The 19,226-nt window shown below is 33.2% G+C and overlaps 2 protein-coding genes across 2 annotated transcripts in view; one reads left to right on the forward strand and one right to left on the reverse strand.

Annotated features, from left to right (window-relative positions):
* LOC122718884 (lysosomal acid glucosylceramidase-like) overlaps nt 1-11,508 on the reverse strand; it is a 32,337-nt gene extending 20,829 nt beyond the window's left edge. The window contains exon 1 of the mRNA XM_043944260.1: nt 10,920-11,508. The gene's annotated coding sequence lies outside the window, so the exon portion shown is untranslated. The remainder of the gene's footprint in view (nt 1-10,919) is intronic.
* A 6,735-nt stretch (nt 11,509-18,243) lies between these two features.
* LOC122718874 (tubulin glycylase 3A-like) overlaps nt 18,244-19,226 on the forward strand; it is a 5,633-nt gene continuing 4,650 nt past the window's right edge. Inside the window, exons 1-3 of the mRNA XM_043944249.1 lie at nt 18,244-18,266; nt 18,403-18,814; nt 19,001-19,112. Coding sequence (XP_043800184.1) covers nt 18,244-18,266; nt 18,403-18,814; nt 19,001-19,112 — 547 coding nt within the window. The remainder of the gene's footprint in view (nt 18,267-18,402; nt 18,815-19,000; nt 19,113-19,226) is intronic.

Consider the following 19,226-nt stretch of genomic DNA (forward strand, 5'->3'; position numbering starts at 1 on the left):
AAGAACGGACGGACGAAATCTATCACGCGTGAAACAATGGCCGTCAAATGAGATGGTAAAGGCAATTGACCGGATCCGATGGTTTGCGCACCGTGCGCCCCCCCTCCTTTGCTCTCTTTCTCTCTATTTACTCGGTTCTACGTGATCCCTGCAACGCAAACTGCACAGAATGCAGAAAGCAGGTAGAAAATAGCTATCGTCGTTCACCGACGAAACACCAAAACATTTCCCCCTCCTCGCCAATAGGATTTCCGATTTACACTTTCGAATCGTTCCGTCAAAACTTCGGGCAAACTTTTCGTTTTCTCGTTACTTCGTTTTTCGATATTTTACGTTTATTGTTTCTGAAATCTTAAATTTCTTGCGATTTTTTTTTTTTTTTTTTCTAGTTCACGCAGTAATCTCGAATCGAATTAGCGTTTTTGGATACATATTCTCGATCGATATAAAGAAATAATTTTTCAGAAATAGCAGGTAAATAGAAAAATTACAACGTTTAAGTTAAATTTTTAATGGAAATTTTTTTGCTCGAAACACGTGTTCAAATGTGCACAGTTTTATTTATTTACATGGATTTTAAAATTTTCATATCATAAAAATCCGAGTTGTGGTTATTATTACGAACTAATGTAACGTCAAGTCACGCGATGAGAACGTTGGTCTAAATAATGCTGCTCGAGACGATCGAGCAAGATTTTGGAATAAAAAAGAAAAAAAAAAAAAAAAAAAGAAGGAAAAAAATATTCATCACGCGAGAAAAAAATTACTATGCTCAAACACGATCATTTTTACCCATCGACAAAAGAAATTTTCGATCGATGATACACGCACAGGGGCAACTGATCGGTACGTTAAATATGGTAATGAGTTTCGGCGCATAAGGTCCACCAATAGTCATCAATTATTCTGAATAATGGCATGCAAATAGGGCGACGCGTAGGCAATTAATGCCACTATTTGCACAGGCTTATCCTTGGTGCACAGGACGGGTTGGTACAGAGTTGCTCTACACGCGCATGTATATTTGTCGATTGTAGGTAACAATAAACGGGTGACAAACGCGATACCGATCGTCTGTTTATAATATAGTTTGTACCGTCACATTATCCACTGTATCCTTCGAGACACTCCCATTTGCGGTTTAATGAAATTTCGACGATCGACCAATGAATGCACGTTTCAATTTTCAATTCGCGTTATCCTCGAATTAAAATATATATATATATTTTTTATTTTTATACTTAAAACAAATACGAAATTTGCATTAATATAAAGGTAAATTAATTAAGGTAACATTTAAAATCATGTTACGTAAAAATAGTGATTTAATTACTTTTAAATAGTAATTGAATAATGTCCATGCTTTCATTTTATCAATAATGATGAAAAGATTGAAATAAATATTATATTATATTTTTATGCACGATATCTTCTTTCGATTTTAATTATAGAATACAGATTTCCATACAGTCCTTTCTTATGCATAAATTGACACATACTTATCGAAAAGTATATGATGTAATCTTACTAATTTTCGATTACTTAATTCAATATCTTATTTGAAGTAACAAAAGTTACTTTTCCTTTTAATCCCTATCCAATAAAAATAATATCTAAAATAATTCTTAACCAATAAGATTTCATTAAATAAATATAAAAATTACTTCCTCTATCCTATTTCGAAATAAATTCGATATTAAAAAAAAAATCATGATCATAAAGTTTCTCTTCCCACCGAATGAAATCGTTAATAATATAAGATTAAGCAAGATAACGAAAATTGGCAAAATTCGGTAAAACATTGTTATCATTTTGAGTGCACTTAACCAGATATTTTAAACGAGCCTCTCCTCGCCCACTTCCCTTCCCCCCTCCCCTTCTCCCCACGCGTCCTTAAAAGTTGGCAGAACTTCTTGTTAAAACTTCCTCCTCTTAGAAGATTTCCACACACGTGTTGTACACGTACGTTTGTCGTACGAAACTAATCAAAAGTTTTCACGGTGCATGAATCCGGCATGTATCCGAGAAAGACGCGTGGAAGTCGCCATTGTCAGTCGATTCGCTTCCCTGATCTCATTTGTTCGGAACTGGAAAAACTCTTTCAATTTCGATCGTAAATTACGGCTCCGTCCGCATTCGGGCTACGTGCCGCAACGTGGAAACCCTCGAGAATGTAACCAAAGAACACGAAACTCTGCCCGTCCCTCGTCCCCTCCAGAAATCGAATTATACGGGTAATCAGAAAGTTAAAACCGCAGTCTATTTCCCCGTCACAAGAAACGATCGAATAGTCGTCGAATTATTAAACCGTTTTGAATCGTGGTCTAATTAACTTAGGTAGAAAGATGAATGAGTATTATTATTTGCAATTTTGTTGAATTTTGCTTTGAAAAGGATTCGAGTTAAAATCCTAAAAGAAATTTTTATCGAGTTACCATCCGATGGTAATTTTAATATCTTTATCGAAATAAATAGCGTTGAAAGTTTCGTCAATTTATACACGTATTTATATACACGAAAGCAATAAAGATTTAATTTTCTAGTTACGGAAAGAATTGGAAAGAAATAGAAATACAGGAGATTAAACGTAATGATTGAAAATATTATTAACCGCGTCGATGATATTATATCGATACCGAGAATGAAATTCGTCTGAGATGAATTGGGACGAATCTATCCGCCATGTCAATCCACGTATTCAGAGGTATACTTGTATCTCAGGTTTGTGCTCGGGACTAATGAAAAAACTTTGTTCCACAAAAAAAAAGGTTGCTTCGAAGGGAACGAAGCGCGCCTGTTTATTTCGTGCCAAGGACGTTCCTCGAAAGTGGCGGTGCTGCATGCATCGTGTGCATGTGGCTTTTAATGCGGTATTTCGGCCACTAGATTTTAACGAAGCCGCCATGCTTCGACAACGAATATACAACTTTCGATATAATTTCTCACCAACTCTCTTTTGTTTTCTTTTCATTATTAATAGGCTCGATTAATAATACGTGAAATACATCGTTCAATTTTTACGAAAAATTTTTAATTTGTAAGTATATTACATAGTCTTTTGGAACACGCGAAAAGAGTATTGCTATCACGAATTCGTCTGATGAGTGAAACGTAGTTAGAGAGTATCTCTAACGAGGTTCTAAGGACATTGCTAGGCATTGATATCACGACTCTTCTTTTTCTTTTGCTCGTTTCTTTTTCCAAGCTCTGTGCCCTTGTGTATTATTCTTAATTGGAGATGCGCGCAAAAAGTATATGGACACTAGTGAGAATTATTCGATATTTTTAACGAAGTATATATTTTTTTTTTTTAAGAGAGATTTTACGAATTTTATTACACGAGAGAAGATAATTAAAACGAGAAGGGATTAGAATGTAAACGTTAATGGAAAAATTAAATATTTTCATAATATGAAAGTGGATATTATTCATGAAAATAAGATAAGGATATCTAATAATATTCTTTTTTATTTAACGTATTCGTTCTTTGAATATTTGTAATGGAATTCGAGATATACGTATCCGTTAATGGAAAGTGAAAAATTAATGGTGTTACATAATAAATATTTATAGAGAATATAATATAAAATTACCAATCATTTATCGAACATATTTAATACGGAATAAAAACTTGCGATTTCTTTCCTAATATTTAATTCACACATTTTTTTTTAACACATTGACTTATCCCTATATTCAATACCTCCTCGTATTATCGTAACTAAATGAATTTTCTATCTACATTCTCGATAAATCCTATTCCTATGTATTTACAATAGAAAATACACTTTTCCATCATTTTCCCACTCCTCGAAATAACTCTTCCAAAATATCTCACCTTCTTTTATTTTATTTCCTTACCGATCATCCTTTGACATCCTTTCTTCAAGAATCGGATCTCAATTCATCCTAACCTAATATCTCGAAGAAAAATTTCTCTCACGAATATCACGAATACGAGAGTAGAAGTAGAATAGAAACGTTTCAATCGAAGAAAGAACCGGTTACTTAGCGGCCGGCCTTCCAGCCTTTCCTTTTTCTCCAATGGAAGAGATACCTTTGCGCAAAAAAAGAAGAAGAAGAAGAAGAGAAAGAAGAAGAAAATTCCAGATAGTCCGGTCTTTCAGGGGGAAAAAATGTCGCGATTTCGCTCGCGAAAACATTCGTTTCGGTTTTCGTTCGAGCAAAAGAAGAGGCAGAGAGGGGGAAGGGGGGGGGATGTAGATCGTTAAGTCGGCGAAGTGTGATAGAAGACGTAACGAAGAGAGAATAAGCGAAAGACACGCACACATATACGCGCGCACACGCACACACACACACACAATCTTGGTAATGGGAAGAGCGCAAAAAATGGCGTGAATGGCGGATTCAAGCGGAGGCCTGCCTCGTCAAGCTTGGCTGTCTTCTCGTCCCGCTGCCAGAGGCTCGCCGCGACTCTGTAATTAAAAAGTAGAAACGTAGACGGAAATTGTTGACGTTGAAGGCATCATCGCAGTTTTTTCTTATTCACCTCTTGGTCCTCTTTCTCCCCTCCCCTCTTTCTTCTCCATCCATTTTATACGCTTGTGTACCACCGGTCTTTCAATGCGAGTATACGAATCCTGTCTATCACATTGTGCTGGGGAAAATTGGAGGGAATTTGAGGTTTTTTATGGTGTTTTGATAAGAGTTTTCTTTTCTTCTTTTTTCTTTCATTGGAATTTAATTCTGGAGATGAATTTATCTGTAATCTGTAATCCAGAATTTTTATTATTCGAATCAGACTTTACTTTGCTGTTTTAAAAATTGAGGGATACCGAGGGAGGAGGATAGATTCTTTTTTTTTAGAGGCACGATAGGTGATTTGTTACGTGTTTTAATGGTTAATCCATGGCAGTAAATTAGATTAACGCAGGCTTGACAGTTCAAAATCATTGGTCCCGGCATCGATCACCGTTTTGTTGTAATTTCGTAATTTCAATGCTCGTCAAGAATGATAATAATCCACCGCGTGACACGGATGATGTATGGATCGATCGTCGGGAAGAATAAATCATTGGAGGATTTTCAGATTTTATAAAAATAAAGAGAGTGAGAGAGATTTTAGAAAATTCCTAAATTTAAAACAACGAATAAATTGAGGCGGTAAGGGGACTTAAACTTTTAGGAGACTAAAGTTAACAATGAGAAAAGTTCAAACCCTCGAATAAATCCCTGGATCGTTTTAAAATCCAAAGACTGTTCCGCACCTAGTTCCACCGTTTTTTTTTTTTTTTTTTTTTTTTTTTTTTTTTTTTTATTTTCTTTCCCCCCTCCATCGCATCGCGGATTCTGCCGAGTCCGGGAATCTCGTGGGATCGATATCATATCGAGCTTCGGGGAAAATTCGACGTTCGTGCATCTCAATGTTTCCTTTATGTTACTCCTGCAATCCATCGAGAACGATGATTGCATTTGCTCCCTTTTCCTCGATAACGTACCGAAAAGCATAAACGTAAAAAAAAGATGGACAGCTTCCCTCGTAATATTTATATTGATTAAAAATTTGAACTTTTCATTTGTATATAAAGTGTCAAAAATTAAATTAAAGTATTCGTCTTTTGAAGTGAAGGAATCGTTTAAAAATCGTTTACTTTTCGTCCAATTAGAACGAAAACGAGATTTTTAACTCGATTTTTTCAACAAAATGATATATCAATTTCATTTCACAATAATTCATATTAATTAAAAATTTAAATCTGTCATTTGTATATAAAGTGTCAAAAATAAATTAAAGCATTTTGAAGTAGAGGAATCGTCAAGATTTAAAGATCGTTTACTTTTCATCCAATTGGAACGAAAACGAGATTTTTTTCGATAAAATGATACGTCAACTTCACTTCACAATAATTCATATTAATTAAAAATTTTCTTTCATTTGTATATAAAGTGTCAAAAATAAATTAAAGCAGTCTTTTGAAGTGGAGGAATCGTCAAAATCCTTTAAAGATCAGACAACAGACTTTTAACTCGATTTCTTCGACAAAATGACCTGTCAGCTCAGAATATTCCCCCCCCCCCCTTTTTTACATCTACACGTCGAATTACCTGGACACAATGCGAAGTACAGCTGGCCCTCCTCTCCTTTGACCAAGTGAACGGAAACGACAGAGCGACGTCTTTGATGGGACGATAAGTCGGAAATGATGCGGTTTCCTTCTTTTTAAAACGTTCTCTCACCCCCTATTCCGCTTTCGCAGAATTTTTCCGCTTCCCCTCCATGCATATTTCCGTCAATTGAACTCTACGTAACTTTTTCTTATCTCTCTACATGTATTTAAACTTATGTGTATGTATATATATATACGTATGGAGAAATTTTACACCGATATATTTTATTGAGAATATATATATTATATATATATAATATATATTTATATATATAATTATATATTATATAATTATACAATTATATATATATATATATATATATATATAATGTATATATTCTCGAAGGCTCTTTAACGAGCTAAGGAATTCCGACGAGAAGGATTAAAACCGTTTAACCGTGCTTTATCAAGCTTTACACCTCCGTGAATGGCCGACGTCAAAGTTTTCATCACGGGAGAGGTGGTATATATTTATAGCTGACCCGTATTTCATTTAACCGAAACTATCGACGCTTTGTTGGCAGGGCGACGGTTTAATGAAGCTTCACCCGTTGTACCTTTGTTTCTAGCGGAGGACCGAGGCGTGTAAGGGGTGTCGAGAGACACGAAGAGCGAACGATGTCCGAGATAATCCCGTGATTGCCTTCAGGCACCAATTACCAACTCTTGACACGGGCTTGCCCGTGTGGGATCTCAAGATTGCTCTCTTTCGAATCCTCCTTTTCTATTTCTTTTCTCTTTTTTTCTTTTCTCACCATTTTGCTATAAAATTATACGTAAAATTACGCGAAAAAGAAAAATTCGAGGACAAGAAGCAATCGATGAATTTTTTTATTTTATAATTTGTCCGTTACAATTAAGGGAAGAAAGTTTTCTTTCTTTTTTTTTAATTTAATTAAAAAATGGTTTTATGATTTTATTGTTATTGCTATTGGTTTCCACAGAGACGTGTCATTAATGAGCCCTTTGATGTTAGTGCTGACGGCAATTACGTCGTTAATTGAGGCTAGCTACTGTATTTTCAGAAAATGTGGAAACCGTTATCTGCTCACGTTGGAATAGTTGTTTGTACATTTTTTTTTTATCTTGAAATTAAAAATGGAAATTTTTTTAATCTTTTGAATTAAAATTAAAAATTGATCATCTTTGTTGGGTGATTAATAGAACGAGAAATAATTTACGAAGGGAAATAAAACAACGATAGTTCACTTCTTCGAAATATCAGAATCGAATAAACTTCGCAACTGTGTAGCCTCTTCCACCTTTGTCTTGATTATTTATGGACCTAGAAATAGCTCTCTTCGGAATGCTCGAACGTCAAGTCAGTTGGAAAGTTAATAACTCGCAGGATTAAGAAGCATGATGCTGGTGAAAAAGGGAGGAAAAAAAAAAAAAAATTTGAATCTTCAATATTCATTAGGAATTCCAACGCGTCGAAATAATTTACGAGGGCAAAAACTTTCAAGGAAAATTCAACTCGTTGATCTAGCTTTTAAGCACCGTGTACGAGAAACTGAATATCAAATAACGAAATGATACGGATAAACGGTTTTCTTGTGAGTGAATAATTGCTATCGTATACACAGATACGACTTTGTTTGGAAAAACAATACAAAATAAAGCAGCTTCGAAGAAGATATATTTCGACCCAGCTTCTTCGAATGCAGGAGTTGCGATAGAAAGAATATCGGTGTTCGGTAAGTGAGGCGTGATATTGAGGATTTCTACTCTGCTGTAACAGCAGAAACACTCGTATGGTCTTTGCGCTCTATGATCTGTCTTTTTCGTAGCAAGAGAGATTCTATTTTTTTCTTTTTTTTTGGATCAGGATTATATATCGATCCATCCATTGTATCCACCCATTTCTCGAACGAAATAATCTTTTCATCTTTGTATTACATTAAAAAAATTGTTCGCTCATTAATTGATTCGAATATCTAAGTTCTCTAGTTTGCACACTGTATAATCTATGCACGGTGTAGACGTTGTATATAGTTTCAATATTGCGCAGCTATCTTGTAGAAGATTAGAGCAGTAAACTCGAAGGAAGACGCATGCGCAGAGACATTATGACAGGCCACAACTATACGAGCAAACTTGTTCGGCCAGCACAATGTTCGGTTGACAGTATGCATCGAGTGATGCGAGTTGTGCAATGTTTGTTCCAATGTACTAACAAAAGCGACTACGAATCGCGAATTATCGATGACGAAATTTACGGCTGGTTTGCTCGAACGATCGATCGATTAATCAGAAATCACACTGAGAGACGTGCTTTTCAATTACTTTCAAAATCACTTTTCGCGAGTTTCTCTATTACCTAATCTTATTTTATGAATTTCGATTGTTATAAATTAAATGTGTTATAATTATTTTAACTTAATTTGTAAAAATTATTTCAATATATTAATTATAAATTAATACCGAATAGAAGAATATAGAAATATAGAAAGAATGTTATTTTTTTCCTTAAATATTGATTTATAAATATGAATTTCTTAAAATAAATTTCATCGTGATTCACGCCATTATGATTTTCTGCCTAGAATGAAAAAGTGAAAGATTAAAAAACTTTTGAACGTGATAAGTCTAATATAAACGAAATTTTTTTTTTCATAGAAAATCTACAAGAGAAAAGTAACTATTATAGCAGACATCGACACTAGAAAGCAAGATCAAGTCTCGAGCGCATGCGTAATTATTATATGATCTCAAACTCGAAAATTTTAAGAATATCATGTAATTATCAAAATTAACAAGCAGAAAAAAGCGATCGCTGGCTGTGAAATTTTTAAGAAAATAGCGAGGGAAAAAGATCGAGAGACGAAAAACCACGTACTCTTGGTTCGCCTCTTTGTTTCGTTAATTTGAATCGTGGTCGTAGATAAAGCCGAGGTTGCTAGTTCTGACTCGACCATTGCTCAGGGCCGTTATGTCAGACCGTGAGCGACAAGGAAACGGAGACAGAGAGCGAACGAGCAAGAGAGAGAGAGAGAGAGAGAGAGAGAGAAAGAGAGAGAGTGAGAATTATAACTATGAGAGGTGAGACGAAGCAAGACGTACAAGGCCTAGGACGTTGTTACGCCCTCGGCAACCTATTCAAACTTCTCTCTCCTTACGACGAACGTGCACCAATCATTACCGAATGCTTTTCTCCTTTCCCTTACACCTATATTTACATTTCTCTTTTGACTTGGCCTTTGCCTTTTCTGCTTTGACTTTCGCGGTTTCCTCGACGTCCTAGCAATCTTCTAGCCCCTATTGTCAAAGTTATGCCATCCTTTAATGCATTTCTCTGTGTATGTTTTTTAACGACACGTTCGCGTGAATTTTTGTTCAAAGTAATATATTTTTTATCATTTTTATTATCGTTTAAGGATTTAATTTTCGATCCAACGGAATTTATTCTATTAATGTTAAGATATCGATTTTTTTTATAAATAAAAGTTTTATAAAAAGTTGCATTCATTCAATCTTTCTTCGATGAAATTCCTCGTGATATTGCTCTTTATAATCGAAACCTTTGTATTCACAATCGATAAAATTAATCTAGTAATCGAGACGATGTGTTGCTTTATCTCAAGGTTATTTGAGATCACTTATCGATTTTGTACGTGGTACAACGCTCTATTAAAGATCAAAAGAAGTTTAAATTACACGTAGATATAGTTCAACAATTATTTTACAAAAACTTTTGTTAAAAATAAAAGTTTAAACGAGAAAGGAATATTAATAAAAATTGAAAAAGAATATAATGGAAATATAAAAATATTCGGAATAAATTTATGAAATTCGTTGATTTGCAGCGTTTATTTTATTTAACTTGTCCCGTTATCCAAAACAAAATACATTGATATATACATATATATATTCATAAAATAAAAAGTAATGTAACTAACTTGTGTAGAAAAGGCAGCGAAAAATTTTTAGCCATTGAATAAACATTTATATTTGACATGCAATATTTTAAAATTTTAAAACTTCAACAAGTAAATCCGAACTTCGTTTGTATATTTATCTTCTGTATCAAATCGATAAATTCGAAATTGTTCATTTTTATTTATATTCCATTTCAAATTTCATGCCACACGTTTCATTAGAATTTTTCAGAAATTGACATTTCAATTTTCATATCTTGTTATCATATTCTTCAATTATCAATTATTAAATTACAAAATTAAAAAGAATCCTTGGAAAACAATCTTATTGTTAGATACGAATTTTTCTTATTTCAATTTATTTTTAATTCAATATCGATAAAAGACTTTATCATTTCACGATAATAATTAAGGAAAGATGTAATAGATAGTCCATGTCACGGTGACCATTTCGTGAATCGTATATATTCGAAGGAGGCCAATAGATCAAGGCAAATGGGTTGAACCGGTGAAAAAGAGTGGAGTATACCCAACTCGTCGATGCTCGAGTGCTCGTGGTCGATAGATCACGCATCTAAGTGCACTAAATGTCTCTTTTTCTGGTACGTCGGCTATTATGCCGCAATTGCACCATTTTGGAATACACCGATTCGTAAATTTAACGCTGTGATCAGCAGAAATACAGTACACTCGAATACGTAGACGAGATCGTATCATTATTTCCGAATCGAATATTCACGTTAATTTTTCGTTTCATTTACTGAAAATTGACTTTTTTTTTTTATAATGGAAATAAATATTTATAATTTCAGTTGAAATTCAGAAAATTCTTTCTTTTCATTCGAATTCTATTTATTTTTAAATATTAGACAATCAGGGATTAAGAATAGATGTTCAAAAAAAATTTTCTTACCTTAAAATAAAGATGGTTGATTATCGCGAAGAAATCACTCGATTAAACGCGCATACGATCCGTACTTTCAATCATTCTAAATTTTAAAATTCTATTTTAAAATTAATATATTCGTGGAATGTATTTAAAGAATTAATTCTGGAGGAGTTCTAAACAAATGCAAAAATGCCAATCGAGGCTTATTTATTAAGTTACAAGCAATTGAAGTTCGCTACAAGCGTTGAAGTTCGTTAGATAAAACGAAATGGGAATAGAGAGATACAACGGTGTTGTAACAGAGACAGAGTCTCTCTTTGACTAATGTAAACTTCATTTAATTATAGCTTAATAAATAAGTCGTCAAGTCGATATTTTTGTAAATGTTTCACGAATTAACGTTAACATTATGTATATTATGAAAATAAGATTTAAAAAAAATTAAATTTAAAACATCACTGCATCGATCGAAATATTAATTACGCATTGCACATAAATATCTTGAAACTATTTAATACAGATTTCAAAGCTGATCGAATCAATTACACCGACGCGTGTCAAGTCAATTTAATCGCTTATGGAAAGTTCACGAGATTGTTACGCTTTAGCCAGCCGCAATATTTACTTTGGAAATTTCACCAGCGTATTCGTTGATCGTAAGCATACGTGATCTTACAATTAGTTTACTCATTGCGACTGCGCAGTTAATGCAAGAGGTCTCGGTTACGTGTACTCTATAGTATAGTGTATATAAGTGAGTATACATGGATAGAACTAACATATCTTATATACAGATATAACATATCTACTTATTCTTAGATCAATACTAACATCAATACGAAAAAAGAAGAAAAACTAAACATAAAAGTATATGAAATTAACGTTTCATATACACAGATTTTTATCTTCTTTTTATCGATAATTTTTGTATTTATTTTTCGTATAAAAATATTATTCGATTTCCATTTCTAAAGCGATATAAGATTTTTCTTATATAATATAATATAATATCAGCTTTTCAAAATTTCGCGAAGGTTATATTTAAAATTATAATATTAAAAAATCGAATCGATCAAACTTATCTCTAACAGGTATATATGTACATATGTAATGGAAAATGTTAATGTATTTTTCTCTTGCTGAATTTTTCTCTTTTCTTTTTCCAGCATAAACGAGCATCTGAAAAAAATGCTTCGACAATTATTTTTTTTATCAATATCGTTAATCTGACAAGAAATATTTAAATTCACAAAAATTCACAAAAATTTTTCATCGTCTCTAATAATTTTCACAATAATTTTCACAAATGTTATTTTTATTACGTTCTTTTTTTTTTTTTTTCAAATGAAGTAATTCTTTCTTTGGAAAAAAGGTAGATGCCTTGAAAGAGCCAGATTACCGATGGAGGGTTAAGTACTTTCGCTGGAAACGGTACTAATGACAGAAACAATTACTTTGCTACAGGAATACCGAGACAAGGATGTTTTTATCTTTTTGTTACCCCGAAAATGTAACACGAGACAGGGAGAAATCTCGCGAGAAGCCGTTTCACCGAGAAGGAGTTATTTGTGCCTGGGACACGTGACAGTGGCAATCTCGAAATGAAACGCAAAAGATACAATTACAAGAATAATTGCCGTCTAGTTTGTTTCCTCGATTCTTAAAATGGGATCGTTACAAAAGTATTGCTTACTTTTCGTGGCGGGGAGGAAGAAAGGGATGAGCAAAACAGTGGGATGAGTAAAAGAGGGTGGAGGGAGTATGTTTTTCTCACGTAATTAGCCACTTCGAGCAAGAAATGTACTCCGGATAGAAAAAGGAAATGGTTCTGTCGGGAACACGAAAAGAACGTTTTTGCCCGGAGAGGAAAAAAAAAAGGGGAAATAATTAACCTTACTTTTTTAACCATCGTATATAAACACCTCTTGTTTCTTAAACTCTTCTGTTCGAGATTTTCAATGTTTCTACCCGAGAGAGCGAAACGAGCTACCTGTCTTCTAGATAACGGGGAGAAAAGATAATGGGAAAAAAAAATGGAAAAAGAGATAACGAAAAGGGAGATAATGAAAAAGAGTATCTAAATGTAAAATATGTAATTTTCCGAGATAATTGTAAAGTATTTCGTAGGAACTTTAGACGTATTTATTAGAAAAAAAAAAAATCAAAATTTTACATTTATTTTCTAATTATTTTAAGTCAATAAAATCAATCGATGAAATAATAAATCCAAATTTTGAAATATTTGAAATAATAATTCCTTTAAAAATTAATTTTTAAAGCGTCAATTTTCACGTTTTAATTTTTAGTTTCTTTTTCTCCATTATTATTATATTATTAATTATAATGTTTCTTTTTAAATCTAATATTATAAATCTATCCGGATAGATACTTTATCTTAACAATAGAAGCGCGAATAACCGCAGGAGGCAACTATCATCATCCGTTTCAAATACGTGACCACAATGTAAACTCTTCAATGTCGAAACTTGGTCGGATTGGACAAATTTTAGGAATTTACCCCAGAGCTATACGTCGCTCTATAGCTGTAGAAGGAAACGAGATTACCGGCTCTGGCTTTGATTAGTACCCGTCGAGATTGTTTCTGATCGATAGTTGAATCGCACCCTCGAATTTTAATTTTACACAATATCATAGTTATTTAGAATCTTATATTATTATCGTATTATATTAAATATAATTTATACATTTATTCTTCGACTTAGATATACGGATGTTACTACGTTATTCAATAAAAAAAAATGCGTAAAAAAAAAAAGAAGAAATATGAACGAAAATATTACCTATTCTCCTTTAGAAAGAATCTGGAGATTGCACTGGTAGAACATGTGAAAAGTAAGAAAAGTATTCATACCTGGAACAGGGTATGGTTCTGGATAGAAACTTTTACCGGCCGAGTCCATGTTAAGCGGAAGTAGAGCAACGAAACGAAAAGTAGAGCAGTTCCCGGGGAGGAATAGTTCTCAAAGAAATATCTATGTAATACATGACTTTGCTTTAAATTGCACAAAGGTCCCTTTAGCGATATAACATTTGGCGTGAATATGCGTACTTTTCGCCACTGCGATCTGTAATACACTACGATTCTCTTTGAAAAATATGTACAAAGAGGGTCTCTGGAATGTATAAATGTAATCAAGGACATCTCGTGACAAGTGATCATACACACGTGTTAAACTTTTTAGATATTATAAATTTTCTTTTTTTGTAAATCTGCACTAAAAATATAATAAATAACTCTAGTAATATGTTCAACCTAACCTAACATAACCTATTTAAATTTTCTTTTCAATCTTCGTGCACTTTCGATATAATTCGTTTCTATTTATATTTTCGATTTAAATGCACTTCGATATCGAGTATTTTCAAATTTGAAAGAAAATTGTCTTAACGTCTCACTAAAAAAGAATCGAATAAAGGTTTCACAGGATGATAAATAAGAACGATAGTAGCATTTCGAGGAGAAAAGCAAAAGAGAGAAATTTGAGATGAAACACGAAGAATTGCAACAATTCTTACCAGCATCATTGTACCGTTAACCTAACCGAGAAACTTTGTAATTTGTTCGCCCGTTGAAAATGTATCGCGTAAGATTTACAAACATCAAGATACAAGCACGAACGTGTACAACGAGAAACAAGATTACCTTCTAATAAGATTTATATAACTACAAGTCTGTTTACCCGCGGTACGATATACCATGGAAAATTCTTATTTTACAATGAGAGCACCGACAGTGATTTGCATAGAACGAGTTACGCCATCCCTTTTTCTCGTTAATGTTAATTGCATCTTGCTTGATGAATACGCCCGATCCAAGAGACAACGGAGCTGCATTAAGGGCTATTTATCGTTTACACATTACGATAAGTAGTTGGACCGCCTCAAGTTTTCCTGCCAAGCGAAACTAGTTTACAAACTTTCCAATAATAAACGAACTTTCTAACTCGTTCCTTCCACGAACGTACATGCGTAAAAGCGTTATAATAGATAGAATAAATACACACGTGACGTACATGTACGTCTGCATTAGGGTGATTAATCTTTCTATATTTTTTAGGAATTTTCATATTAGAGATAAATTTTTTGCAACATCAATGTGGATAAATACACGTACTGATGAGTCGAAATAATTATTTTGAACGAAGAAATAGTCTCGCTCATCATATTCGAATATAAAACGAATAATTTATTTGGTTTATGCATAGTATTTTATGCAAATTTTTCTCAATGGAATTTTAATGGGGGGGGGGGAAAAAAAAAGAAGAAACAGTAGAAAAATGAATAATTCATCAAAGTGAATTCGAATAATTCAATTTACGACATGAGATCGCGAGTAAAAAGATACGATGAGAAAGACCTTTCCTCAGTATTATATTATTTATGACTATTTATGTAAATTCGCATTTTTACGAACAAAAAAATGTTGGAATCTAATTATTTCCTTTTTCCTTTGAAATCGTCGATATTTTATCCCTATAAATTCATAAATGTCTCTTCATCTACAAAACCGACGATAAACATTCTAAATTGAAAAGAACTAGAAATTAAGAATGGAAAGAAAACGAAGAGCGAGCACAGTCGAAGGATAGCGAATTCTTGGTCTCGACCACTTAACCTTCTTAACTTTAATCGATATATTTCAGACGGCCCTTCCATAATTAGAATAATGGAAGGTCTAATAAGGGGTTTCTATGCGAGGAAGATAATTGTGGATGGAAAGTTTAAAAGCATTTCTGGTGCCTTTGGTGATTAGAGGAGTTCAGTGGGCGCGGTTACTTAGCTAGTTAACTCGTTCGCTTGTGCGGCAAGTCGGATCGAAAGCACGTTTCGCTGACACGATTCTATCCTTCCTCTTATCTGTGCAATTCGAGTAAAACACAACAGATTTTCAAATAACATTAACCGATACACTATTATGCGGGTACTATCGCAGTGATTTGCATTTTCGACAAACGAATGTCGCATTTTTATTGTGCTTCTGTGAATCGTTTATATTCATTTATATTTGAATTTCGAATATCTGGTTTTTTTTTGCATATTATATAAATTAAGCGACAGAGCAAACGATTTAGCAAGCCTCTTGAAATTTGAAAAACTAAAATTCGAAAATAAAATAATCATTCGTTAGATAAATAAGATGTATAATAATGTTACATAAAATTTCCAAACAATTATATCGTGTTTTAATAAATCGATACGATAATTTTTAACGATATTAAAGAGAAGAGCGAGTTTAAAAGGTCGTTTTAAATTTATAGCGATATATGCAGCGAGTAAAATTATTCGGTATTGAATTCAATCTGGATTTTAATAGAATCGCAACGAAATGTTAGACGAATGTGTGAAATTTATGGACCCTTATCGAATTACACTCGACACTCGATCAAAAACGAATACGTAGCGAAAAAGTTTCTCGTGTTCACGATTTAAAATCTCGAAATATTCTCTATTCGTATTTTATCGATAATTTAACGATAAATGCACGAGCAACTATAAATTTTTCTCGATTACTTTGATGAATAATTAAAATTATTATTATTATTTTGTTACGAAACGAGTGAAAGAACACACGAAGGCTTCGTCGCATCACTAAACGTACGTCGCACTGAAGTATACACTGAAGTTTGCTGCAGTCGATACACAAAATATTTCACTCGACGAATACCTATATTCATGGATATCGTTTCCTATATATGTATACATACATGTATACGTTTTGCGATATACAGTCATATACACACACGAGTATATTTCACGTAATATTTGCTGTAAGTTCCGCGTCTGTTATGTACATTGAAATTTTTGTTCTTTCCTCGTTTGACTTTATATATACGTAACATGATTTACAATGTTATTGCTTAGGTTAGAAAATTGCGTGTAAATAATTTAGTGTCCTGTACCAGTCACGTATGTGCGTAGACGTTGAGATAGAGAGAAAAAAAAAGAAGGATCGGGTAAATGCAACATGTCTGACATTTGATACATTGAAAAAAAAAATCCATAGCTAATAATAGACATCAAAAACGTTTGGAATAGAAGAATCATGAAATAAATTTTTGAGTTTAACCTTGGATTAAATGGATTGATCTATCACGAAAAATTCCACAAACGGGTTAAAAAGTCACGAGATCACGATTAAAAAAAAAAAAAATCAATGAAGTCGAACGTACGATCAAAAATTGTAAAAATTTAACAAAACCTTTTTTGCCGACTGCACATACATTTGTACAGGAATAGGAACAAGCAGAAAATTTCTTTCCAAAAATTTCCACGGATTATTTATCGCTATTGAAGGAAGATAGATAATAACAATTTTCGAACGATAAAATGAAGGTTATATTTTCGAATCCTGTTCGTCTCCATTACTGCAAATGAGAATAAATGTGGCAAGTATAACGCAAAATATTTGAGTGTGTTGATATATGTAAGATAAAATTTTTTAACACGTGTTTACGTATTATTATCACGTATCGTTTATTTAAAGATCAAAAATCAAAAATTTTTTCCCCCCTTTCTCTTTAATTTAACTCGAATGAAAAATCCAATGAATATTTGGATTTTATTACTCGTTTATGAATTCGTATTGTTTTACGTTTCATATATAAACGATATAATTTTCACATTATGAATGTAAACGACACAGAGGAGAATAATGTGTCTAACTATTCGGACAAATTTATTATATTACAAATTTCTATTAATCTACCTTTGTGTGTTTATACCATAATAAATTAATTATTTTCAGAATAATTAAATTTACACATATGTAATGACGTGTCAAGAGGAATATATATCTCGATGGTGATTACAATTAAATATCGATACAATTTCATTATTTGTCCCCTTTAGAAAGAGAAATTAGAGCCGTTATAACCCGATATAAAAAAAAAAAAAAAAATAACTCCCCTTTCGAAAGATAACGAGGCAAGTACTTTTTTTTTTTTGTTCTTTTATAGCAATTCAGGTATTATGAATTTCCTTTCATGAATCAAAAAAGGAAGGATACATAGAGGTGTTTAAATTAACGCTTGATCCTTGAATAAAGGGCAAAAAACCAGTTTCTCCAAAGTTTTGTTGCATAAAAGGTTAATTACTTAGGCGATTAAGCTCGCTGGACAATAAGGAGGCCGAATTAAACAAGCAGATTGATCGATTTACCCTTTCTCGCTTCATCCACGAGGCGTTTAAACTGTAAGAAAGTCGACAAATATTTGTATTGTTCCACCTCTCTCTCTCTCTCTCTCTCTCAGAAAAATTCCTAAATCACCGTAATTAATCGTTAGATACTTTTCCAGGAAATGACAATAAAATAATTTTCGAAGCGACCATGGATTTACCGCTCGATTCAAAGTACGTAAAAATTTAAAAATTGCATCACGAAATCTCAATCACTTACGAATCTTTTTTTTTTTTTTTTATTTTCTTCAAAAAGTAAAAAGAGAGAATAAAATCGAATATAGTACACTCGCGTATAATAATAAATTAGAATGTTTCACGTTCACCGGTCAAGGGATATCAAGAGTACGAAAGACTCGGCGGGCGTGACGGATTGCACGACGAACGAGGACAGCGCTTCTTTCATCCTGGAAAAGAAGGAGAGCCCGGTGAACCCGTACAATAGGGTCGATTGGACCAAGATGTGCACGAAATGGACATCCTCGGAAAACGAGATCTGCATCGTTAACAGCCTGCCACAACTTGACTGCAACTCGTTCCCGAAATCGTACATGGACACGTGCTCGTGCTGCCCCCGGGACATATTCGATACTAACTTGGACGTCATGAGCGAGAGCTACAGAAGCGCCATGGTTGGCAAGGACGAGGACTGCTGTAAAGTTACGTGGGAGAAGAAGGAACGTTATCGGAAAATTAAAATGAAAGTCGTTAGAGCCATCAAGGTATATATGTATATATATATTAAAAGTTGGCGAGAATTTAAATCTGCGTTTTAAATAATGAAGAGTTGGATATTATTTTGGAAATTAATCGTTCGAAATTCGTGGCGAATAAATTTATTACCAAGCTTCCGTAATTTCGTACGATTTTCTTTTGAGGATTTGTTTCAAGAACGTGTAATGTTCCAGAGACACAAAATATTTTTGATACGAGGCGAATTACCGAAATTGAAGGAAGCTCTGGAGAAGAGAGGTTGGGTGCAAAAATACGAGGCAACAAAAACGAGAAATTTACCTTACGGTTAGTTTCCCCGCCGTTTCTTAATTAAATCTTTTTCTTTTTTAAAATTCTACTCTCTTTAATTAAAAATATTGACGATATATATATATATATATATATATATATATATATATT

The sequence above is a fragment of the Apis laboriosa genome, unplaced genomic scaffold (genome assembly GCF_014066325.1).
Source record: "Apis laboriosa isolate Shangri-la unplaced genomic scaffold, ASM1406632v1 scaffold68_cov148, whole genome shotgun sequence".
NCBI classification, from domain to species: Eukaryota; Metazoa; Arthropoda; class Insecta; order Hymenoptera; family Apidae; genus Apis; species Apis laboriosa.